Source organism: Amphibalanus amphitrite, unplaced genomic scaffold (genome assembly GCF_019059575.1).
Source record: "Amphibalanus amphitrite isolate SeventyFive unplaced genomic scaffold, NRLGWU_Aamphi_draft 000233F_arrow, whole genome shotgun sequence".
Lineage (NCBI taxonomy): Eukaryota > Metazoa > Arthropoda > Thecostraca > Balanomorpha > Balanidae > Amphibalanus > Amphibalanus amphitrite.
This window is the reverse complement of record NW_024881728.1, coordinates 244,071-269,246: the sequence shown is the minus strand read 5'-3', so window position 1 is coordinate 269,246 and position 25,176 is coordinate 244,071. Positions and strand designations below refer to the sequence as shown.

The 25,176-nt window shown below is 46.9% G+C and overlaps 1 protein-coding gene across 4 annotated transcripts in view; it reads left to right on the top strand.

The window, feature by feature from the left end:
* Positions 1 to 18,487, top strand: part of LOC122385833 (hemicentin-1-like) — a 55,250-nt gene extending 36,763 nt beyond the window's left edge. The window contains exons 4-24 of one of the 4 annotated variants that reach the window (XR_006257271.1): positions 1,286 to 1,447; positions 2,191 to 2,352; positions 3,003 to 3,163; positions 3,382 to 3,532; positions 3,726 to 3,837; positions 4,443 to 4,624; positions 5,192 to 5,368; positions 5,747 to 5,908; positions 6,248 to 6,357; positions 8,438 to 8,594; positions 9,505 to 9,632; positions 9,951 to 10,176; positions 10,978 to 11,097; positions 12,074 to 12,217; positions 12,427 to 12,678; positions 13,644 to 13,784; positions 15,360 to 15,393; positions 15,823 to 15,908; positions 16,419 to 16,567; positions 16,883 to 16,986; positions 17,896 to 18,487. Coding sequence is in view for 2 of the 4 variants with exons in the window: in XM_043374409.1 (XP_043230344.1) it covers positions 1,286 to 1,447; positions 2,191 to 2,352; positions 3,003 to 3,163; positions 3,382 to 3,532; positions 3,726 to 3,837; positions 4,443 to 4,624; positions 5,192 to 5,368; positions 5,747 to 5,908; positions 6,248 to 6,357; positions 8,438 to 8,594; positions 9,505 to 9,632; positions 9,951 to 10,176; positions 10,978 to 11,097; positions 12,074 to 12,217; positions 12,427 to 12,678; positions 13,644 to 13,784; positions 15,360 to 15,393; positions 15,823 to 15,908; positions 16,883 to 16,986; positions 17,896 to 18,210 (3,086 nt within the window). In the remaining 2 variants the exon portion in view is untranslated. The remainder of the gene's footprint in view (positions 1 to 1,285; positions 1,448 to 2,190; positions 2,353 to 3,002; positions 3,164 to 3,381; positions 3,533 to 3,725; positions 3,838 to 4,442; positions 4,625 to 5,191; positions 5,369 to 5,746; positions 5,909 to 6,247; positions 6,358 to 8,437; positions 8,595 to 9,504; positions 9,633 to 9,950; positions 10,177 to 10,977; positions 11,098 to 12,073; positions 12,218 to 12,426; positions 12,679 to 13,643; positions 13,785 to 15,359; positions 15,394 to 15,822; positions 15,909 to 16,418; positions 16,568 to 16,882; positions 16,987 to 17,895) is intronic. The other 3 variants (XR_006257272.1, XM_043374410.1, XM_043374409.1) reach the window with 3 other exon arrangements.
* The last annotated feature ends 6,689 nt before the right edge of the window (positions 18,488 to 25,176 follow it).

Genomic DNA, 25,176 nt, shown 5'->3' with positions numbered 1-25,176 from the left:
CCTGACCGTAACTGATATGAGGCGAGCGCCGAGCAGGCATCACGGGTCACAATGGCGTGTCAGGACACAGGCCATCGCCAATGACCCTAATTGAACGACAAACATTGTTGCCAGCCAAACGGCCGATCCAACCGTTCGACGATGACCCTTTGGAAGATACGGGACAGCACCAATAGCCGCACTGGTCTGTGGGATCGTGTTCACCATGAGCGGCACCACCAATTCGGCTGGCCGTCCCGAACAAACTGCCGTGTATATCGGCCACCGAGCTGTCTCGAATGCTCCGCTTTCCGAGCTGTGTGACGTCTCGGATCCACTCGCGTTGATCCCGGGGTGTGCAGGGAGCGGTTGAGAACGGGCCAGATGCAGCGGCTCGCAACCGTCCAAAGGCGGTGGCAGGGAATGAAGGGGACTGAATATGGTAATGGCAACTGTGCGCGGTGGCTAGTTATCTGGTGAATGCATCTATCATATGGGACACAAACGGCGTGAATGAATCCAAAGCCAAGTCCTGCGCTTTAATTGAGAGGAAGCAGAGTTCGAGTAAAGCGATTCGACACTAATGTACGCATTTACCGCATTGCTATTTCGTTTCAGTTCAACTTAAAAATACAAATGTCTGTTTTGGAATTATCATTTTGACTTTTGAAACGTTACTGATTATGGCTCGGCATGTTACTAGGGTACAGATATCAGATACAAGTGAAATTGCTCCAAATTGAAGAGCACGATAAAATCGCCATCCAATCTGGTGGTTGTCCCGAGGGGTCGCCTGGTCTGATTCGGTTGTCTGTAATGTCACTACTTTGTTTCTGGCATCAAGGGCAACCGCTTACAAATAGTCCAATTATGGACGGGGTCATCTCAACAAGTCCATAGCAAAGCAGTCAGTTACTGGGCTGCCATGAGAGAAGTTCGTCATCCGCATCCAAATAAGACATTGGACAATAATGTTTGTACGCATCTAGCGTATGTAGCGTAGCTGTCTTGCTGTCTCAGCTTAAACACTTGAGAATATAGCATCTGTTGACCCTAGTCCTACACAGTTGTATTCTTTTCCTAACGAGGTCTATGAAGAGAGACATTGCATTTGTCAAAATTTAGTTTGTCTCACACCAAAACCGACGTCACAAAAGAATATACGCCGGTCAGCAACAGAAATAGACATTTGCTAAAACCAAACTATAATTGATTTTATTCATAGGGCTGCGGCTATCGTGACCAACCGAGGCCGTTTCAGTGTCCACACCGCTATATTCTAAGCTCGTCACCGCTGTATTCACAGCCAAACCGAAGAAGGCCAGGATTCTGCTGAAGGACGGCACGGAGGCCGGCTCTATCATTGGTCCGTTTGAAGAGGACGCCCAGCTGTACCTCAAGTGCGAGTCGGCTGGGGGCAAGCCGGCCGCCTCCGTCACCTGGTGGAACGACACCATCAACATGGGAGGTCAGACAATATACCAGAAACATGGGGTCATTGGTGTTTCACTTTCTTTCGGGCAGACGAATCGCATAAAACTCATTTCAATTTGCCCTTTTTCGTCTTGTAAGATGGAGTTCTTTTAGAAATAAATACAGTAACCATGGCTCTTACTACACCGTCAATCAACAATCCTCGGAATCTTTTGCTGCCAATATTCGGTACAAGCCGGGGTGTTTGAACTCAAATTCCCGGGATCAGCCATGGTCATTGGCCATCTTGTTTCAACAGAGCACGAGGCAAAATATTATTGGTGTTCGATGACTTTCTCTAGCATTCGTTTTACTAGATGCAGAATTTATAAAATACAAAATTGTATGTCAACATCCTTACGGCAGTCAACAATCTAAGCGCCAGACACTACAAATGATCATTTTTCTTCCCACGCCACTCGCTCTAAAGATAGAATCTTTGGGAGTCATTTTCAATACATTGGTTATTCATTCTGACAAAGAATGATCAGTCGCTTGATTTCCAACGACACAAATAGAACGGATGATTAATATCAGAGCCCTGAATATCGCTTAGTGGACAAAACACTCCCTGCTGCCACTTGATGTGGTTAAGGTCATAAACCTTCTACCCAAGAGTATTACGACCAGCAAGGATTTTCGTAGCAAAAATAATACACATTATGTGCATTTCGTTCGAGCCAAATTCGTTTCATGTTTTTCTCACAATTGACCCGTACTGCTTTTTCACATCATCAGGTGTCGCGAGTTCTACTCTGTCCCCCGACGGCACTGCTGTGACCTCGAGCGAGCTGCGCACCACGCTGACCCGATATGACCTAGAAGCCAGCTTCGAGTGTCAGGTCAACAACGTGGCGCTGAAGAACCCCCTGCGGTCCAGGGTTTACGTCCTGCTGCATGGTGAGACACGGGGAACCGAGAAGGGTTTATCTGTAAATATTATGATGTTATGCTCATGATACAATGAAATGATAGCCCGGTTTCTTTTTCTAACATCATAATATTCATCATGTTTTCTAACATCATAATATTCATAATTATGCTCAAACTAGCCATAGCTCACCTCCAACGAATTTATCTGTAAAATTTGTGGTCGGACCTGATAGAACAAACGCAAGTATGAAAAGCATTTCATTTTTTTTTATCTGCAGACTGGTTATGGGACGTGTTATTTGACGTTCAGCTGTGCTTTACTAATTTTGCTTTTATGGAAACGTAAAGTGAACTTGGTTCCAATCGATTTCAAAACAACAACCCCGATCCGCAAATACATAAATTAAACATTCCAGAAGGCCGTTCGGTCTACACCACAGTCCCGTATGGTCACTGGTCATTTCGCGACGCAGTAGCTGGAGAGGTATTACGCATCGAGAGGTAGGAGAGTTATGAGGAAATTTCAACGTAATATCACCATTGAATGGAACTATCACTTGGTCCTTAGCTGATTGAACTCTTGGGACTCACTTCTTGTTGTCCACACCCTAGCCTTGTGCTGGTATACTGAACATTCCCTTTGCATTCACGACGGTGACCCCTCATCTCTCCCGCAGTGCGCCCGCTATCCGTTCAGCTGACGGGTCTGAACGGACCCGTGCTGGCCGGCACCAAGGTCACGCTGGTCTGTGTGGCCAGGGGTGCCAAACCCCCCGCTAACATCACCTGGTCGGGGTGGCCCGGCACCGGCCTGCCCAAAACGACCGTCTACACCCAGGTAAGGGATTCATTGGGGATGCGTGCCCCTGACAATTTTACTGGTAGTCTTGCTAGGCTTGATACTGGAACCACTTTCTGATTCACCAATTATCAACTGTAGGCATTGTCTATCTCTGTTGAATACTCAACACAGACACTACTGGTTCTTTTACCATTCACGTAGCGTTATATCTGAGCTTAACGCTTCCTTCTCTGACCTCGCCCCGTCTCTGACAGCCGGACGGCACTACTGACACGGTCAGCAGTCTGACCCTGACCGCCACTCGGTCAGCCCACCTGCGGACGGTGACCTGTGAAGCCTCCAACCACGTCACCAGGGTCAAGGCAGAGCCTCCACACAGGGCGGAGGTCGTCGTCAAGGTGCTATGTGAGTACGCAAAACTCAATACCAAAAGTGTCAATAGTACACTGTTGGTGTGGAGCTAGAGTATCGTGATATCAAACCAAGTTCCTTCAGTAGCACAATAAGGTGTGTTTGAAAGTCCAGGGTACCTATTAAAACCAGGCTTGAGTCAAGTTTATTTTCATACACTTCACAAAAATGCAAATTTTTGTCGCAGACGCTCCGGTAACGACCGTCAGTCCAGCGGAGGCGGCCGCGAACGAAACGGACGACGTGTTACTGTTCTGCCGGTACGACTCGAACCCAGCCAACCTGACGACCGTCGCATGGTGAGGAGGGGTGTCTGTGGACGGTCGGGTAGATACGAGGGTAGAAGATAGCAATATTAGAGGTTCGCACGAATTAATTTCATTATACCGATCACTTCCTAGGGTTTACGGATTTCGAAACCTTCGGGCTTATAAGATTATGCAGAAGATGAAGCTTATCTGATGAGAATCTGTGAAGTTGCTCGTACTGAATCGACACCGAGTAAGGTACTTTGGTCTTTGACTATTGGCCGCACTATCAGCCCTCTGATGTGACGATGCATGCAATGACCCTGGAGGGAATCCCGATAAGACGACCGCACTATGAGCCACTGATCGCGGGTACTTTGCCGTGGCTGCACGCCGCCCTCATGGTTCGTACCTCTCAGATTTGGACCGAGATGGGAAATGGAATTGTCCGTGAGATCGTCCGGTCAGATAGGAGGGTAATCCCCACTTTGTGACGTCACTAGAGGTCAACTGGGGTGTTTTGGGTCGATAAAACAATGCTGCACTTACGTTTACTGCATTTGCAGTGCCATTTACGTCCTTTACCTAGATCTTCCAACTTGTAGTAAACCTTTGAGAAATGATGATGCTACCGCTAGTTTCTCTTCTGCTGTCAGGTACAAGGACGGAGTTCTGCTGGATCTGTCAAAGACAGAAAAGTTTGGAGGCGGCACGCTGGAGAACCCGTCGCTGCTGATAAAGAACACGTCTCGCCGGGACGCGGGACGGTACCGCTGTGAGGTGGCCAACGACGTCGGCGTCGGCAGGGCCGACAACGAGGCAGCAGTTCACGTCCAGTGTGAGTATAGACAGAAAAAAGCGGACAGATGCGGTTCATGTGCTTCATTCATTGCGTTGCTTAGGCTCAATTTTAGCGCACATTATAAACTGTTTTCTTTTTACAGCGGAATTGTCCCGTTCGTCTTTTTTGATAGCATCAAATAAAAAATAAATATAAAACTCTGAGTACTGGAAGGATAAAGAAATGTTGTGTGTCAGTTCTGCCGGGTCTGTGAAAGGGCTTGTCAGAACCGTCAGAAGTACACGTGCAGTGAGGAAGGACGACTGTAAACAAACTCGCTGTCAGAAGCAGAGAGGAAACCTCTCAGGCTGGCGGAACTCACCCACAGGGGACTTTCTGGGAGCAGAGTATTAGCTGCGTTGTGTTTGATCTTAAACTGTTGGTCTATAGGTGATAGATAAAATGCTATTTGACAAGCAAAAATATTTGTTTGCATTCTTAGTCTTAAAGATATGCCTGAGTGATGACTTTCCGTAGAGGAGAGTCATCTTGCTTACATACACGACAAGAGCGGATCAACCAGCACAGAGCACCACTCGCTGAAATCGTTCGTGTTCCTCATAGTTCCTCCGGAGGTCCGACTGAGCGTCACTCCCAGTGAAGTCATCGAGGCTGACCGTAGTGACGTCACTCTAGTGTGTGACGTCACTGAGGGTGACCCTGCCGAGCTGCAGGCGGTCCGCTGGTACAGAGACGGAGAGCTGCTGGCAACGCCGGCGCCCTGTCAGAGGCTGGCTATCGGTGAGGAGGGGTTGGCTTTTTGTGATCCCGTGTGCTCGTTTAAGTGGTGTTACAGCTGAACGTTTTCCCTCAATTTTCGCCATTAACGATATCAAAGTAGAAAAGAGAGGCGCTGAAAATGTCGATAAAAATCCGGATTTCTTACTACGTTTTGTTTAAGCATTAGCATTAGCAGTCTTTTCGCTGTTTTCCTTATCGGTGTTCAGTCAGATCAGATGTCATTTGGAACATAAGTGTGTTCCAATCCAATACCACGAATGCATGAACTGTGAATGGAACGGAACTCCTCAAATACCCTCCTCACAGTTCCATAGCCTCCCCATGGCCATGCTCTATTTCATCTCAGTGTTGTTCATCTTTCTCCCATATCTCTTCCAGCTCCGGTCAGTGACCGGTCGGGCGGCGCGCCGTGTACCGACGGACCCTCCCGTCTGCTCCTCTCGGCGGTCAGCAGGGCCGACATGGCCAACTACAGCTGCCAGGGACGCAGCCGGGCCGGCTGGGGACCCCGCTCCGTCCAACAACGTCTGCTGGTCCAGTGTGAGTGGCATGTACTGCAGTGTGATGTGACTTGCTCGGCTTGAACTGAGGGCCAGGGAGACGGTGCTTTGTGGTTTCGGCCAGCGTTGTTGACGTCCTTCGAACGTTAAATTTCGAATGCAATCAAATGCGGATTAGGGCGTCATTGTAGCGATGTCAAAATACATCTTTCGAATTTCAAAACATGATTAGGATCAGCTTATGGAAGTCTATCCATATCTGTAAACTTATTTGAGACATAATTTCAAGAACGTCAATGTTGTCAGTAGAACACATTATTACCGGACCGCCAACAGTTTTGTTTTCCCCATTCATTTAACGTCCATATTTCCGTTGCAGATCCGCCGCAGCGAACTATTCTACTTCACAAGCCGGCGGTGGTACAGAAAGGTCAGCCGGTGACCTTGACCTGTGAGGTCGACGACCCCGGCTACCCTCCCGTCAACAAGGTACGAACACCCGAGCACACGCCTCCGGGCTATGCCGGGAGTTGTTGAAACACGAGTCGAGCTACTGATGAGTTTTCCAGCCCGGCAGTAACACAATTAGCTACCCAGCGGTGCCAGATTGGTTCGCTCGGACGAATACCCGGTCCAGCGAGTAACCTAATGCCGCCAATGCTTAACTAGGTGGTGATTAAATTCACGTAGAGCGTAACTGACACGCTTGTGTTAAAGGAAATAGTTCACTTTTTAACATGGGTTTTGAACTGGAATAGCAGTTCCGTAGCTTGGGCTGAGACGAGCATAAATCAGGAGCTTTTACAGCCCAACGATCACCCTAGGCAAAGATATTCTATTTCTCGTCCCGAAAAAGGTGTCTTGCGGTGAGGATGTGTGCCTTGCATATATTTCCATCCAGTATGAAAAGAGCATGGGTCCCGAAAATTCTTCAGAAACTAGAGAAATTATCTACGAGAACTCTAGAGAAATTCTCGTACTGATCAATTAGGACATTCAGGGGAACATTATCAGATCGAGCAGATCGCCCAAATGCCGGTGGCTGCAATAATTTCTCTGTTTCTGAAGAATTTTCGGGACCCATGCTCTTTTCATACTGGATCGCGTGTGCCTTACAGAAACTGAAAAGTTCTTCCTATATCAAAATATAGAAAAAAAATCTTTTGTTACAAAAAGGTTTTATTTTCTTTGCTGATTATTTTGAACATAAAAAATCATAAATCGTTGCAAAAAAAATAATTTCGTGAAAGTGAACTATTTCCTTTAACCCTCGCCCATGTAGGGGGGGGGTTGGTGCAACCCCGTTACCCCCCCCCCCTGAGGTTTTTCTTAGCTACACGCCGAACCGTTTAAGATAGCCTGCTCAAATTTTCAGTACCCTTTGGGGCATCCTTTGCGCAACTTTTGGTAAAAAAAAATTTGTCAAGGTCATGTCAGGTCACGGAGTTATGACGTCATAAAGGGAACAACCTCCGGCCAGATTTACGCTAAATTGGAGATTGCTTCACATTGGCATAAATGCCGACTGACCTGACACACTGATGGATTGTTTTAGAATCATAACTGGCTGATTTGACATTGGCACAATGTCCGTTGACCTTTTCAAGGTTACTAAAGGTCAAGGTCAGGTCAGTGACCTCGGTTGACCTGTAATGACTTCTTGCACTTGTATGCCTTTTCGGGGTATTTTGATGCCCTGAATTCGAATTTGCTATCCATTTCAGGCATCGTCGGTTGTTTCTTGTAGTTCTTTTGGGTCAGGGTCAGGTCAGTGACGTCACACGCCTGACGTGACTCAATGCACAAATGACCTTGCAGACTTCCGATGCTCCCAACGCATCATTTTTAGAGTTATGACATCGAAATACACACCAAACGATAGAGAATTGATCAAGGATCACGATAGTGAAGGTTTCAAGTCGATACCTCTTACCGTTTTGCCGCAATCGGCGCGGAAATCTGAAAAAGGTAGATTTTTCCGAAAATTTGACCTTTGACCGGTCATAAGTAGGTCAAATGTTGACCTAGGACCACAAAATATACCACCAATCGCGAGATCTCGTTGAGAGCAATCCGTTGGTCTTTCCCGCTAAGCTCTACGACGCTCCGTTTTCAAACGCCAGGGGGGGGGTCGCACCAACCCCCCCCCCCCCCTGCATGGGCGAAGGTGGCAAAACACCGTTTACGGGCGAGGGTTAAGATCCGAAAAATTGATGACAATGCATGTGATACCCTTGTCAGCAGCCTTTGTGCAGATTATAATGCTTGGTTCATTCTTTTTGTTTCGCATTGCCTACAGAGGCAATAAATCCCTGCAGGTTTTACCTATCGCAGCCATAATGTAGTACGCGCGAATGTTTTATCGTATTTTTAGTTATTTCAAGCGTTACTGCTGAAGATGACAGGCTCATTCAGAGTTGCGATGTTCGTTGCCGCCTCCAGTAAACATGTTCTCAAACATGTCATTCATCTTACAGTGGCGACCCAGTGCAATAATTGATTCGGTCCAAAACACCCACCCAACATTAACCGTGCACCAGTGCATCACGTGACCGTCTCTCCGCGGCAGTACCTGTGGATGCGCGGCAGTCACGTGATCACGGACATCCGGACGCGCCAGTGGCGCATCTGGTCGGCCTCTCTGGAGGAGGACGCGCGCTTCAGCTGCGTGGCGCTCAACGCGGTGGGCAGCAGCGCCGAGGGCACCGCGCTGGTCGACGTCCTCGGTGAGAGATGGCCCCGGCTAATGGGACCGAGCCGCCAATATTGTGCGCAGCTACAATGGTGATGGGCATGCGACGCGTATTTGGTGATGTAGGGAGGGATGGGTGGTGTAGGAATGGGTGGGATGGACTAGAAAAAAAAAACTGGGAAGAAATTGTCTGGATGGCTCGAAATAGGCCTCAGATATTTATGAGTTTGACGGTAGCGTCGCATGTCTGTGTGAATTTGGTACGACTCGACTTCTGAGCTGTGCCATATGGCGAAATGATGGCTTTGACGTGACTGAAGTGAAATATGGTCTGAGCCAGCTCTTAGCTGCATAAGTCAAATGAACCGCAATGTCACCCATAATGCACGTTTTTCACGTGTCTTGCTGCCAGTCAACTGTCGGGGACAGATGGCCTTGGCGACCGTTTTTACATGTCTTTATTTTGACTGAAAGTCTCCATATAATGCGAGGTTAAAAGAACATTCATATATGCTTAGCTAGTGACGATCCCTGAAGAGTTGTCATACCTCACCGTTCTCCCACGATGGAAGTGGAACAAACCAAGAACAAACATTCATTGATGCAAAAAGTTTTTTTTTTTGCGAATAGATACCATGCGCCACGATTAACATGGTTCTATCTATCCAGACAGATGTCTTCTCTCCGTCTTTTATTGGACGATGTTATGTACGACAGCAATATCTGCATAGATCCGTACGGTCATTGACCAAGGTCATGGCCGTTAGCTCAGTAGGGCCTAGGAATGGAGCTAGAGAGAATCATTATTTAGGCACTAGGCAGTAATTTGTGAATCATATTTGCATCGCAGACGTTTTCAGGTCTGTCTAGGTATATAATTATATGGTCATGGATTTCCGTACTTGATTCTGTCGTGTGCCATTGACCATGACTTCCTTTTCCAGCGAAGCCCCAGTTTATCGAGCGCCTGCCGCTCTACCTGGGCGCTCTGATGAACTCCTCCTCTATCTCGGTCACGTGTCGGGTCGAGTGCTCTCCGCTCTGCAGTCTTCAGTGGCTCAGAAATGACGAGGTATGTAGGGACGGCAGTTCTATCTTGTTTGCACCGTATCTACTTGTGCTTATGACATAAATTCGAGATGCCTTGCAATGATTGCAAAAAAAAAATCAATTACTCTGTAATTGTAAAAGGATTGCGATTGAGCCCATAAATGTGACGATTCAAACGAATTCGGCTTAAAATTGCACCCATGCACAAAATGGTTAATGAGAATGACGGTACGGATAAGTCGTTTACGATCGAACATCAAAATAGGCATAATATTTTATCGTGATCCGCGTCCTACTATGCTTCAACAAAGCATGATTGGAACCCTCAACTTGATTGCAGGTAATCAGTGCCAGTAACCCGCTGTACTCGATCAAGACGAGCACGCTGGACCCCGACCCGCGCACCAACGACCTCGAGTCGGTGGTGTCAACTCTAACCTGGAACATGTCCGCCTGGCCGGGTCAGATGCTCGACCGGGTCAAGGACAACGCCAACTACACGTGCAGGAGCTCATCGAATGTGGTTGGACCGGGAGTCAGCAGCACGACATTCTTCACAGTCGAGTGTGAGTCACTGTTGACTTGAGTTAGGCCATAGCAATGAAGCAATAAAAACGGCACGTTACTGTGTAATTGCGTAACGGATCAAAGTTTCAACGTGGTGCTAGCTATCTGTTCTGGAAATGTCAGTTGTCTGTTGAATATCTTATCGTTTATCAGCCGTAAGCCTTTTAGTAATCAGGTATTCATCAGGATACTCGACAATGCTGTCATGAAAAATCCTCAGTAGAAATATAAATAAAAGCTGGCCAAGCTCAAACTGTGCCAGTGAGACTGCACCCCAGGCCGCGTCGCGTCGGGGTTTCGTGAGCCCGTTTTTGTCACTTATTGAATTTTCCGACGATCGCGTGTTGCATGCCTATTGCAATGCCTTCTGGCCACACACGGCGACTCGAACAAAGCAGCCATTTTCGCTGAGCTAATGACAAGGTCTATCACCACTAAAGGCACCCATGAATTATGCGCATAGTGAGGCGCGATTATGTTTTAATTGATATAGCCTTTGTTCATGTCAATCCAACAAATAGCTCGTTCCATTAATTTTTATTCACCAGCGCAGGACAACAAAGGATAGTTATTCATACCCTTGTTCATAATAATGATTCACCAAGGATAATATATGACCCCGTTGAAAACGCGATGGGACCAGTTGAAAATACAATCCACAAAACACAACAAGGTCTTCAGCAGCACGCAAGAAGCCAATTTCGAATGATGCACATCGTTCGATTGTTGAGCCCAGCTGTGGTCTCGGGGGTCCCAGTGCTCCGCCGTTTCGTTAACCCCCCCCCGTGCCTCTCCCGCAGACCCCCCTCGGAACGTGACGGTCGACCCGGCAGTGGTGAACGTGCGGGAGAGCTCCACCCCGGTGGCGGTGCGGTGCACCTCCAACGCCTTCCCAGAGGCCAGCTACGTCTGGACAAACGGTGAGCTTGCCTAGGGGGAAAGTTACAGGTCAAACTAGTGAAATGTAGGAAAGCGGCAATTAAAATAAATAGGTACGTAATAAATAGGTAGGCATGCAGAGAAATTATTCGTTCGTTTGTTTTCTAACAGAAGAAAATAGTATTTCAACAAGTTCCTCACAGCGTCGCTAAAAACCACGCTAAGCTAAGTCGTCATTTCGGTGTTTTCGATGCCATTTTCTATAACCTTAGCATTTTCCATTTCGTTTAAAAAGTTTCATTTATGACAGCAACGGCATACTAAAAGGTCTCCTCCGTTCAAAACATCTTCAAACGCAATCCCCACTTTATGAGATTTGCATTAAATCTGAATAAATGGCCCGTGAAAACACAGGTGATACTTGTGATCCAAAGCACTTCGTAAACACTGTTCTCCAGGCCGCTGTCGATAAGCGGCAAAGCAGCTGATTGGCTGTTATGTCAGGCCGCTAACCAAAACCCGGAGAAGCGTTCAGCCGCTAATCACGTGTCCTCAACAGATGTGACGTTGAATGACTCGTCGGAGCGTGCGATTGGCACCCATTGCGTCGGAAGTGGCCTCCGCATCCACTCCCTTGCCCTCCGGGGGTGGAAATACATGTTGACTTACCAAGTCATTCAGTGCCCAAACGTTTGGCCTGTTCTGCTGATGACAAGCGCATATACCTACCAACACGCAAACGTATTGGGGTGACAGGAATATGGACGCTATAAAAACTGGTTTTTGTGCAGTCGTTTTTTATGAAGAGAACTTCATTAGCGAATGCTTCTAAATTAAACATCACTCGGCTGTGTGTATTGATCTACATAAATACGGCAAATGACACGCGTTATTACGTTTTTTTTTCTCTCTCTCTTTTATGTCTGGCCCACTAACAGGCGCTTCTTTGCCGTTAAGTCTCGTACCCCCCCCCCTTACCCCAAAGCCGCCCCAATCTGACCACTCTGACCTCTTCAGCAGACGGTGATGTAGTCCAGAAAGGTGACCGTCTCCTCCTAGACCCCGAGGGCAGACTGCGCCGTTCCTCCGGCGGTAAATACGTCTGTCACGCCCGGAACAAGCACGGCGTGCTCACGGCGACTGTGACCGTACTGCTGCAGTGTGAGTGAGCGTTGAGAGGGAGTGGGGAGGGGAGGGAGTGGGTTGAACTAAACGAGACTGGGGAATGGGGAGTGACGATTGTAGATTGCGTACTGCTGGAGGAAGAAGTGGTGCTGATTATAAATTCGAGGGTGGATAGTGGACACGTAGTGGATTATGAGATTATCGGTGAATGTATAACTGCCTTCTCATCATTTTTTCCTTTCTAGACAAGCCCCAGTGCGCGATCCGTCAGACGGAGGAGGACGGGGAGTACCTGCTGCTCTGTGAGGTGGACGCCGTGCCCGACGACGTCACCTTCGGCTGGTTCTTCAACAACCAGACGCTCAAGGGCGACATCCACACGGAGGGCACCGTCAGCACGCTGATAGTGCGTCCGGGCAGCGGCGACTTCGGCACCTACTCGTGCCACGTCAACAACACGGTCGGCGCCGGCGTGCCCTGCGAACTCGACTTTACAGGTGATTTTAGATGAGGTCGAAAAATTTAACGATACATAATAACGATATTGTTATAGGTAATGATATATTTTAGCTACATAGTTGCTTGGTGTCATAAAAAAATCACCACGGCGATGCCAAGTCAATACCGGCAGCCGAACACAAGAAAAGAAATAATCGAGCACACAATAGACAAGGATTCATCATAACTACAACAAGCGGCACAACACCGCCTAACATTCCTACTTTCTGAGAGTCGCATCCCAGCCCAATGCGCACATTCATCGCCGCGGGCTGCGCCGTCAGCACTGGTGTTCATCAAAGGGCAGTGCAGCTGGGGCGCTGCCGTGATGTCTGCTGCTTTGTCGATTCTGTCTAATTAAGGCGACTTGTCCGAGAGTGGCGGAGCGTCTCCTTTGGACGCGACTCGGCCGCCGCTGCTGGTCGTGTGAGCCGCCGATTGATCTAATGTATTGACCGCGAGCTGTTGGGCGGCCGGTGTCACGCGCACTGTTGTTAACGGACGAAGGACGTCGAAACTCGAACGGGAAGGTGGTTGACTGGTTTGACAGGATGCGATTGATGGTAGAGTTTGGACAAAGTATGATCGTGATGTGTTTGCACAGGTTGTGCTTCAAATTGTTTAGCAAGTTAGTTTAGTTCGGCTTAAAATCGCGTGCACACTGAAAGCAATTGTTTGCTGACTTTGCAGAACGCACGCTCGCACACTGGTGATATGATATTTGCAAACTTTCTATCAATCCCACATCAGGTAATAACTCTTCTCGTAAACCTGCCGAAACGGCTAGCTACTCATACGCTACTAAACAACGCTGTTACAACCGGTTAACGATTTCCCTAACCTGACCGCAGCTGTAATCATCACGCCTCCCAGCCACGCCCTCGGTCCCCTATCGACCATACCCCACTCCATCCGCACTCTAAACCTCGGTGACCTCTGACCTGACCCCTGCGCGTGCCTGCAGGTGTCGGGGACTGGCGGATCGACTCGGACCAGATCAGTGTCATCATGGTAGTGACGACGGTGGCGGCCACGGCGGTGACCGCTGCCATCGCGTGCGGCGTGCTCTACCTGGTCTGCCGGCGGCGGAGGACCAAACACAACTGTGAGTATGGCGGCGGCAGACCAAAGACAGCTGTGACTATGGCGGTGGCGGATCAAACACAGCTGTGAGCAATAGGTTATAAGGCCCACTGAGTATGGAGCTGGCGAACCAAACACAGACCTGTGAGTATGGGGCGGCGGACCATACACAGCTGTATGGAGGTTATAAGGACCTAACACAGCGGTGAGTATGGCGACGGAGGACCAAACACAGCTGTGAGTATGGGGCGGCGGACCATACACAGCTGTGGCCTGTGAGCAATAGGTTATAAGGAGCCAGGACCAAACACAGCTGTGAGTATGGCGACGGAGGACCAAACACAGCTGTGAGTGTGGAGATAGCGGGCCAAACACAGCAACCGGGTCAGTTATATAGTGCGTTCCTCGAAAGACATTACGAGTAACGAAGGATGTGATCGTAGTCACACTCGTGTGACGATTATTTTGTGTTCGTTCCCGTGATGCTCGTGGTTACTCCTGTGACGTTTCTGATCCTCTGTGACGTCTGTTGTTGATTATATGACGCCCGTATTCTCCCGCGTGACGACCAAGGATCGCCCAGGTAGCTTTTTTTAGCCAATTTGGCCGTATTGGTAATTGGCCTGAACATACATGACCTTTCCCCGAACATCATTTGATGGAGCTTAGCTGACGTATGGACGTATTAGTGGGAATATCACGAGGTAGCTTTGAGAACAGCTTGGTCAAGTCGGTCATTAAAAGCGATGTAAAGCGTCTCGTGCATGGAAGGTCATGTAAGTGATATATTGTATCAACACTGCGCCTTCCTATTGCCAAGGGCTTAATTACCTTGTTGATTTTGCCTTTTTTAACTTACTTCGACGTCCCTCATTTTACCTATTATTAGTGAGCACAACACACAGTTTATACTGGATCTATAAACGATTATCGACACCATAATGACATAGTGATGGTTATTCCTTAGTCCTAATGAAATTTCGATGTTTCCCCGTCACTCAACTCAATTTTCGGCAGCACCGCCTCTTTGCGAGCTTCTTTGTTACCTCACGGCGCGTCACTTTTGCATAAATTCCCGTTCGCCAGGCCCCTCGCTGCGCGGAATGAAGCCATAACCTCATTTTCCGCCGAATTTTATGTTTACATCCCGGTAAATCAGGGTGGCGGGACGGCGTTTTACGTGCGCGGCCCGTCGCCGGTGCTGATGGGATGATCGCAGGAGCAGTGCCGCCTGGCATAACATCAGGGTGGGGGTGTCTACAAGGTCAGCGGCCGGGCTGGTTAACCACAGACCGCTCAGAGGTTTACCCACGAAATACCCGGAGGGATATATCCAAAGGCCCGGCTGAGCATTATTCAAAGTGGCCGATAAAATCGAGGCTTTCTGGCAGTGATATCCTGAAAGATGGAATGAATATTAATCGTCATTCGGGTGGAATTATAAAAGGACGATGTCTGTCGTTTGACCATTATTCTTCATGCAATAGTGATGAGAAGTTTTCAGCTGCAACTCGAAAGGCGATCTTTATCAGGATGACTTTCTACTACAAAGGGTTAGTTTGTGCCTATGGTAACAGCCGTGTTCTTTCATTTTCAGACGGAGAACCAGGCCCGATGCTGGATAGAGACGCGTGAGTAGGAGGGGTTTTCTGTACAAGTTCCCTGTTCATTTTCTCAAAGCTTAGGATGCTAACGCCGTTCTGACGAGCTGCTGCACAATCCGCTTGGCTCATTCAACACTCACATTTTGTTTCTCTGAGGCGCTGATCAGATGTAGGTAAGCATCAAGATGTATACTGTACAGTCTCTCGCGATTTTATCAATTAACTTTGGATGAATAAGCCGTCATTCACTAAAAGCCAATTGTCTTCTCATGGTTACGTGATTTCAACGTGAATGAACATGGAGGGAGACACTTCTAAAACAATAGATTGCACGTAAACTAACTCAACTCTCCTCTGGCCATTATTACATCTGTAGAGTGAATCTACTGGTATATTTTGACTCTTCTCCAGAACCAATAATCTCTGTACGTTACTAACATTCATTGTTGTGCCCAGTTACTACCAGCGCGAGGCTCGTGCTCTCATTGGTCCGTCTCTGCTGCCGGGACCACCGTCTAACCCTGACATCGCCAAACTGCCAGGTAACATCACCAATGCACGCATTATGTACGTAACGAACGCTGCCTGCATGACATCGACATGTGATAGTTTGCATGTCCTACCGTGTGCATTCAGAAGTGTACCTATATTGTATCCATGCACACTGCATTAGTCCCTGCCCTTTTGCTTACCTATATCGTCTGCCCTTCCCAATAGTTGATGGCTTATGTGATTTTGCCCAATAGTAGTGTTACAATTCTTCACATACAGCATGTGACTTTCCAAGTTTATTCAATATGGCATTGTTTTGTACATTCCGATTCATAAAAAAATGTTTAATACGTCATGCATGAAAAGCATCCAAAACATCACATTTATTAACCGGAACCAATTCGGTTATCTACTTTCTGTCTTATGACTGCCGAGTGTACACCGCCTACATTCCCGGTTGGATGTCACCGGGTCGGCATTTATACAGCTACCGTCGCCAGATCGCCCTGCATGCAGGCTTCACTGCCCAGCAGACCTCTGATTTCGTTTGTCATGCCTAGTTCCGACGGTGACTATTCCGATCACGCGGTGAAACCCGTGCACAAATGGCCCGTCCGACCCGGTGTGCACGTGCACGTCACCCACGTGCAGTCACTGAGCAAACTGAGCGTTTTCGGCCAACTGAAGACGGTAGAAACTGATACACCAGGTAGGTTATGTTTTGTTCGTTTTTTTTTCTGTCGGCATGTCGTCAGCATGGAATGAGTCAGTCAACGCACATTGTGATGATTCCTGCATCGAACCTGATACCTTAAAGGAACGTCCAGTTGCCATTTTTGCTTTCTATTGGGAACATGGAACCAAAAATGTTTAGTCGAGTGAATAAAATTGTGCCAAGCATTGAAAAGTAAGCCCAGGATTACTTCAGGTTCAAAGCAGTAAATAGCCTACTCCTTGCTATTTGTCTCTGATGCTATACAATTATACATGTACCAGCCGGGTGACCGCGACCCCACCATTGCAGCGAGTGACTCCAGCACCAAGTCGTCGACAAACGGGTCGGGGTGCAGCTCGTACGAAACGCGGCCCATCCACGAGAGTCTGGCCATGCACAAAACGCCGTCCAAGGTTTGTGGCACAAGCCTTTGTTTCGATAATGCCTGTTTTGCTTAAGTGACTGACGTGTTATAAAAACATGGGCTCTACACTAGCACATAGGCACCTTACTATGCTACTAACGAATGCATTCAGCTTAGTATGCCTCGCCATAAGCAGCTTTTTTAGCTCGGGCTTCCAACAGCGTTTTTCAATATCAAATATCTCCGACAAATACCCACGACTCTCAGATGGAAGAATTCTGCAGTTTACCTAAAGTCCATTAACTATTCCGGCCAGAGGCTCCATATGGAGCTCTTGCCGATCAGTTTTGCGACTTTGACCCGCATTAGCACCTCAATCGTGCGCAGAACTTTTCCCTGACGGTATGCCCCGTTTCAGCTAAATGCGAATTGGATGACGTCTAGTTTCCAAACTAGGAATCACAAGATGCAAATTTGTTTGGTTCCTTAAAAATAAGTCTTGAGATAGGTATGCCTCGTATTTCTGAGAAATATATATCGTTGCTTGGGGGGGGGATGGTTAGGCCCTACGGTCCATATTGACCATTGCAAATCCGGGAGGATGACAGGAATCAGGGAGAGACATTGGCCTGGGCAGGCACCCTAGTGAGTCGCCGGGGCCGAGTCCACCCGTTGACAGGCCGACCAGCCCCTCAACCACTAACTTTTTAGGATGATGCACCCGACTACGGATGGGCACCATTAGAAGCTGCGGTGCGCTCCAACAGGAGCCGCCAGCCAGGGCATTGACGTGATTTTTATCTGAAAAGTCCTTATGTCGTGTTATAACAGCTCTCATAGTCCAGCCAACGCCCGATACATAAACGCGAAATTGACACTCATGCGAAGTACGTTGAGGCTTGACTCTCTGCGGATGCCTTCCTGCTGCCTTCTTATCTGACTTGTCCTCCGCCGGCAGACATTCGCAGCGCCCCCACCTCCGGGCGGTCGGCAGTTCTACACCTCCGGGCCTCCGGGGCAGCGGCAGCGCCACGCAGAGGTGGCGACATCTATACAAAACACGCGCGCCACCCCGCGGCGAGCGCAGACTGCACATTTCGGCCGGCGAAGAGACGGAGACTCGAGCACGGCCGGTACGCCCGTGCACGACGCGTACGCCGTGCAAAGCGGCGTGCCCGGTTACGGTGCACCCAGCAGGGTGCAGAAAGACTATGTGCCGAGTGAGTACGCCGTGTTGCAGTTTTCCGGTGCTAGCCATGAGATTGATGTGTGACCATGTGATTTTATGCTTTATTTTGCGGGGTGTTTGGTAAGAAACTGACGTCCAGCGACTGTGACGAGACCATAATGACAGATTGATTCATGATTGCGAATACGCGTGCTTCAGTGTAAACTTTGTCACAATGAGAGGGTTTAGTGTCGATGTGGTGTGCTGATAATGGCTGTAATAGTTCTCTTTGTTGTTGCGTTGTGACGCAGGACGCTGCATGATCATTGGGTCAATGTGAAATGATACAGATGATAAAACTGGAAAAACAAGTAAAACACTTGGTACTTGTTTCAGCAAACATTATTGGGACTATAGCTTAAAATGAAGTCCACTTAGGAATTGTTCGGCCATCGATAACCACACTCATCCATCCCTCAGTATTCAGTGAGCGTTTTATTGACATGGCGCAGTTCTACATACTCTGCGTATGTACTCTTCTCTTTCTATTCAGTTATAAGTTCACCACCGTCGTGATTCCTGATTAAAACATAAATGTCCTGAACGACAATATGGAAGCATCATGGAAAACGTAGACGAAGTCTACATACCTAATATGCAATTGGCTTGGCATATTGCATAATTGCGCACAAACTAATGCTATGCGTCATTCTTACCAATCTTACCTTCATGATACATGACAAAACAAAGTTAACCCGCGCCGTGCTGGGGGGGGGCGTTTTTACGCCCCCCCCCCTCAGGTTTTTCGCGAATATCTCAAAAACGGCGGCGCGCAGCGCCGCCGTTTTTGGTACACGTGTTCCTACATCATTTCCGCACATGTTGTGAAAATTTCAGACCTAGGCCGTTCAAGGTCAGGTCACCAGGTCACGTCAAGTGACCTTACCTCAGAAAAAGTTCAAAGGCTCGCTATAGCTACACCGACTGAACGATCACTTTGAAACTTTCAGCGATTGATATGAGTAACAGTATGTATAAAATGTATATCTCGGATTTTTGATATCTGTGACCTAAGGTCAGGTCAATTTTGCGACCTCTCCATTATAAGTCAATGGGAGAAAATTGAAATGCGCCTCTTTTGGACGAATATCGTTCAAAACGCTCTCAAACATCGGTTCATAGGTAAACATGACACACTGAATAGGAAAAATGCACCTGTGACCCCTCTGTGTGCCCCTGAGGTCATCTCAGGTCATGAACGGTCGCCAGCAGTTTTTTGGCTATAACTTTTGATAGAGACGTGCTAGAGCGGTGAAAACACGTCAGATGTGTTCAGCTCGACGATACGGATCGACTGATATGCAACATGACCCTTTTCGGTCAGGTCATGACCTTGACCCGAGGTCAAATTTTCAAAATGACCTTTCAAGGTCAACAAATAGTTCATTCGACGCGTCTCGACGAGAGGAACACGATGCTGGCAAAAGTAATGTCATGGCGCTTATGAGTCAAAAGTTATTGACGAAAAAACGTTTTTCGTAAAAACGGCTATTTTTGGAGTTTTTGCCCTCTAGAGGCTAAACCGTTGACCTGAGGTCAAATCTGAGAACATTACTCAGAAAGGTCTGTAAAAGGGCTATCGAATGCGCTTTTCCGCGGCGCTGTAGCTCTATCGGTTCCCGAGATAGCCGTTGGCAGTTTCCAAAATGTTGAAATAGTCAACATTTTACCTTTGGTGACCTCTGGTGACCTGACCTTTGACCTGACCCAAAAAATGACCGAAGTGTTTTCGTCCTTATTTTTGACGCTCTTTCGATTGCCGCTTACCGCGTGTCGCTACGTGGCCCAGGAGCCGAGTTAGACGGGGGGCGTGAAAACGCCCCCCCCCCCCAGCACTCGGCGGAAAGTTCAGGCCACCAGCACGGCGCGGGTTAATACAAAAAATCGTAGTTCAAAATTCACAAGTCGTTACATCGTTTAAACATTCGGATCAATCGCTACATTCTTTTAAAATCGGTTGATGCTCTCACAGACCTATTTGAAAAAATATGTCAAGAACTCAGGTGCTTCATACTTCAAGGCACTTCAAAATAAAGCACTAAGTGATGGTGGCTTAGAAGTAGCCACCATCACTTGGTGCTTTATTTTGAAGTGCCTTGAAGTATGAAGCACCTGAGTTCTTGACATATTTTTTCAAATAGGTCTGTGAGAGCATCAACCGATTTTAAAAGAATGTAGCGATTGATCCGAATGTTTAAACGATGTAACGACTTGTTACGGAGCGAGCGACGCGAGCGTAGTCTTTCCTTAGATTAACGGAAATTTCTGAGTATGAGCGGCCGGCCGGCCGGCCGGCCGGCCGTGGTCACGCTTTTGCGAGGCTTATATCTCAGCAACCACTTGACCGATTTACATGCGGTAATTTTTGTAGGGTAGCTTCATTCCTTCTACCAAGTATTGGACTATTCCCGATGCATGTGGGTGACCCCTTATGCACGTGCCACGTGCAAAACGAAGAGGTGTCACTTTTGTAATTGTTGCAATATCTCGGTAACTACTTGGCCGATTGCGCTGAAAGTTGGCATGTAGGTAGGCACCCACTAGGCACTGCATATCCATGTGCCAGAGTTGGGGTGCTGCTGCACGTGCGCACGTGCAGGGGTCGTTTCCAGATCTCGAGAACGGCTGGACCGATGGCGCTCAAATTTGGCACATCGCTAGAGACCGGTTAGTAGGGTGCCGTGCACAAGTCAGCTGGAGGTACCCCCTCGAAATTTCGCACGTGCAAGGCTCAGCCTCTCGCTCGCTCCGTTAGTCGCCCCAAAAGGCGTTATACTGGTAAGTAACAGAATTGTAAAGCATCTCGACGGTCGTCAAGTTAGATGTAAGTGAATCCTAATCTATAATCTAAGATTCGGAATCAGGTGAGCCCCTACGATTTGGACCAAACTTGGTCAGTGGATAGTACGTAACGTCCTGATTACGATGCACCCAAAATCTAAGCTCGGCCCGCCATATTTACGAAGTTACGGATGTTTGAATTTCAAGGTCATTCGGGAGAGCCCCTGCGATTTCGGTCAAAATTTGTGTACGGACACTGTAGATGCTCCTCATTACGAATATCACAAAATTTAAGCTCGGCCCGCCACATTTACGAAGTTACGGAGGTTTGAATTTCAAGGTCATTTGGGTGAGCCCCTGCGATTTCCGTCAAAATTGGTATACGGACATATTACATCCTCTTCATTACAAATATCATAAAAGTTAAGCTCGGCCCGCCATATTTTTCAAGTTACGGAGTCACAAAGTTACGGAATTTCAAGGTCATTCGGAGAGCCCCTCCGATTTTCGTCAAAATTTGTATGCGGACACATTACATGCTCCTTATTACGAATATCGTAAAAGCTAAGCTCGGCCCGCACTATTTCAAAAGTTAGAGCTGTTTGAATTTCAGTGAGTTTCAAACGTCAGTAACTTTTGAAATAGTGCGGGCCGAGCTTAGCTTTTACGATATTCGTAATGAGGAGCATGTAATGTGTCCGCATACAAATTTTGACGAAAATCGGAGGGGCTCTCCGAATGACCTTGAAATTCCGTAACTTTGTGACTCCGTAACTTGAAAAATATGGCGGGCCGAGCTTAATTTTTATGATATTTGTAATGAGGAGGATGTAATATGTCCGTATACCGATTTTGACGGAAATCGCAGGGGCTCACCCAAATGACCTTGAAATTCAAACCTCCGTAACTTCGTAAATGTGGCGGGCCGAGCTTAGATTTTGGGTGCATCGTAATCAGGACGTTACGTACTATCCACTGACCAAGTTTGGTCCAAATCGTAGGGGCTCACCTGATTCCGAATCTTAGATTATAGATTAGGATTCACTTACATCTAACTTGACGACCGTAGCATCTCGTATGCTGTAGCGTAACGTGAACAACAAACACATAACTAACACAAACAGTGACAGCACATCAGACCTGAGACCACCGCCGTGTTGCGCCCCCGCACCCGCTGGCCGCTACTCAGTAGTTACGCTGACTGCTGAGCGGTTACCGAAGATGGGACAGCCCACCCTGCATGTATGTTTATTTATTTATTTACGATCAAAGTCTCCACGTGGTGGGTTTTAAAGCTTGCGTCATTGTACATTGGGGTGTCATGCATAGGTAAAAACCAGACATGTGCTTGGATCCGAGAGCTGGATCTATGATCTCAGTGGATCTCTCGACAAAATAGAGGGGTTGGATCTATAATCCGAGTGGATCTCTCGACAAAATTCAGGGGTTGGATCTATGATCTGAAGGGATCTCTCGACAAAATTTAGGGGTCAGATCTATGATCTCTGTGGATCCAGCGGGCAAAAATTTGTGGAGGACCTATGATATGTATGGATCTCACGACAACATGTAGCCAATGAAACCCTTATCCTACATAATTGTACACCTTACAGTGCAATACAATTGAGAATTATCACTTGTGGACATGGTTATTGGTTAAGACCACTTGTGATCATTAGGTATCATCATTAAATTTGAATTTAAATAAACAACATTTGCACTACATTTAAAATAAACCAAGTACATGCACATTGCTGCTTTTTGTGACCAATTGTAACTTTTTCATGACAGCACTGATGACAATCTTATCAACAAGCTACAGCCACTTTAATTCAAAGAACAAACAGTACAGACAGATGCAGTGGCAGCAGGGCACTGCAGATTTTCATTTTGGTCCCATTCTTTCTGCAACGCCAGTAGGGCTAATGCTAAAATGCCAAAATCTATGGGGGGCACTGTACCCTGGTGCCACCCCCCCCCCCCCCCCTGTTCTGCCGCCTATGGACAGATGTTAGGAAATCAAACCTGGAAGCCAAATAGGTCAGTTTTGTTAAAAATAATCCAGCAATCCACTTCTGCCAGGTATGAAATCCCAATCCAGAATGTTCATATGAGCTATTAGTATGTGCAACACAATTTCGATTTAGTAAGAATAGCAACCAACCTCTAATACTTTCCTAATAAAATTACAAGTTCAAAAATGGCATCAACTTCTTCAGATTACCTACTTTTGGCCACTTTTGGCACCGTGCCACACGTGTGGTGCCATGCTGTGCTTTTGTTATGAGAGAGCCTCCCAAAAAAAAGACAAACGAAATTCACAGCTGACGTTTTGGTAATATGGTTTTATTACGTCATTATCGTTTGACCAATGAAAAATCTTAATTTGACCAAGCCCGTAATGATTCCAAAAGATTCCCTGTAATAGGCCCTTTTAACTAATGACGTAAGATATTGTTATTCTTTTGAAAAATGAATAAAATAAAGATGCAAGGCGCACACCGCTCAGGGCCATATAATACCGTTTCAGCTTACGTTTACGTCATTAAATTCAACACTACAAAGATGATATTCACAAACAATCGTATCGTAAAATTATGTGAGGCAGAAAAAATGAACATTCTTTAAAAAAAAAAGCTCGACTTTTGAACTTCCAGTTTGATTTTTTATTTATTTTCATTATACTGGAAGGTAGAACGCCTAGCTCATTTGTTATTTGAAATGACGTCACGAGTTCAATTTAGATACTGAATATTCATTTTACGGTAAATATCCAAGGCCATTACAATTGATATTTCGCTTCCCATCGCTTCCGCAGGCTGTTGAATATTTTTATACTTTTGTTTTATATCTGTTTATTTTATCAAATATTTCTTTCAATAGATTGAAATACCTTTACCTAACCAAGCCACATGTGTCAGTATCATCTTTTATTGTTTATCAATCAATTGTGGTAGCTGGAAACTGGAAAGCCTCATGGTTGTATAATGCAAGATCAATGAGATTGTCTTATCAATATCATTATGTAGATTCTAACATGAATTGTGATGTGGTAGGTACCTAATTATGTATTGTTCATTAGTCATTACTTTGACTTACCTCTATGTTAATTGTTTCTGTTGTTGTTTCAAACTTTTCTGTTGGTATGTGAACTGTGAACAATCTTCATGTCACTCAATTCTCTTAAGTTGTGACCATCATGACTCATGAGCCTCCTTTATTTTGTATTCTGTATAATGTAACTGGATGCCTTTACTAATATGGTCTTTGTATAAGATTGTTTGTTTCTAAACATATTTTGGTATTCATAATTTCTTATGAAAGAAAGTTGTTAACATTTTGAGCACCTATGAGCTATGATCCCAATGGATCTCACGACAAAATTGGGGAGCCAGATCTATGATCCGAGTGGATCTAGCGACAAAATTAAGGGGTCAGATCTATGATCCCAGTAGATCTCTCGACAAAATTGAGGGGTTGGATCTATGATCTGAATGGATCTCGGATCGGGATCCATGGGATCGGATCTCAGATCCATTTTTCCGGATCCAAGCACATGTCTGGTAAAAACCATGGCCACAAGTTCATCGGTACAAACATCACAGCCTATATAACGCACTATGCGTATTGCTTATATACCTCACGTCGTACACTTTAAATGCAGTCAACACACTGATCGCAGTCTAGCACGACTTACGTGGCGACAACTACTGGCTCCCTGACAGCCTCCAAGGTCTCGTTCCAGCTCTTGGCGGCTCCATAACAGAAGTGCCGCGCTCGCTCTGAGCGCACCCGTGGAAGCTGCAGGAGACCAGCATCCGTAGCCCGGGTACTTCGGCTTGACACCTCGCTACGCTGTGTCAGCAGCCGTTTCAGATTGACAGGAGCCAGATGCAAGCGAGTCAGCCTGTTGACAGAAAGGATGTCCCTTTCACGTAAGAGAGACTCAAAGCTCAGCCACTCAAGTTGTGTCAGAAGTGGCGTGGCGTATGTCCGTCGTGAACATCCCGAAACGATCTGTGCGGCGTGATTTATAATTTTCTGAATTATATGTCTGCATGCCTTCAGTATAAACATCTTCCTCAAACGGCGTGGCGAATGCGTCTTTGATCAGCCATAGGTGTCAGGCATACAGGTGGGAGAACACTTAGCATCACTCTTCAGCCGTACCCTGGGGTCACGAAATCTTCGTATTCGCATAGATAATACCTGAAACAATATAAAACACAC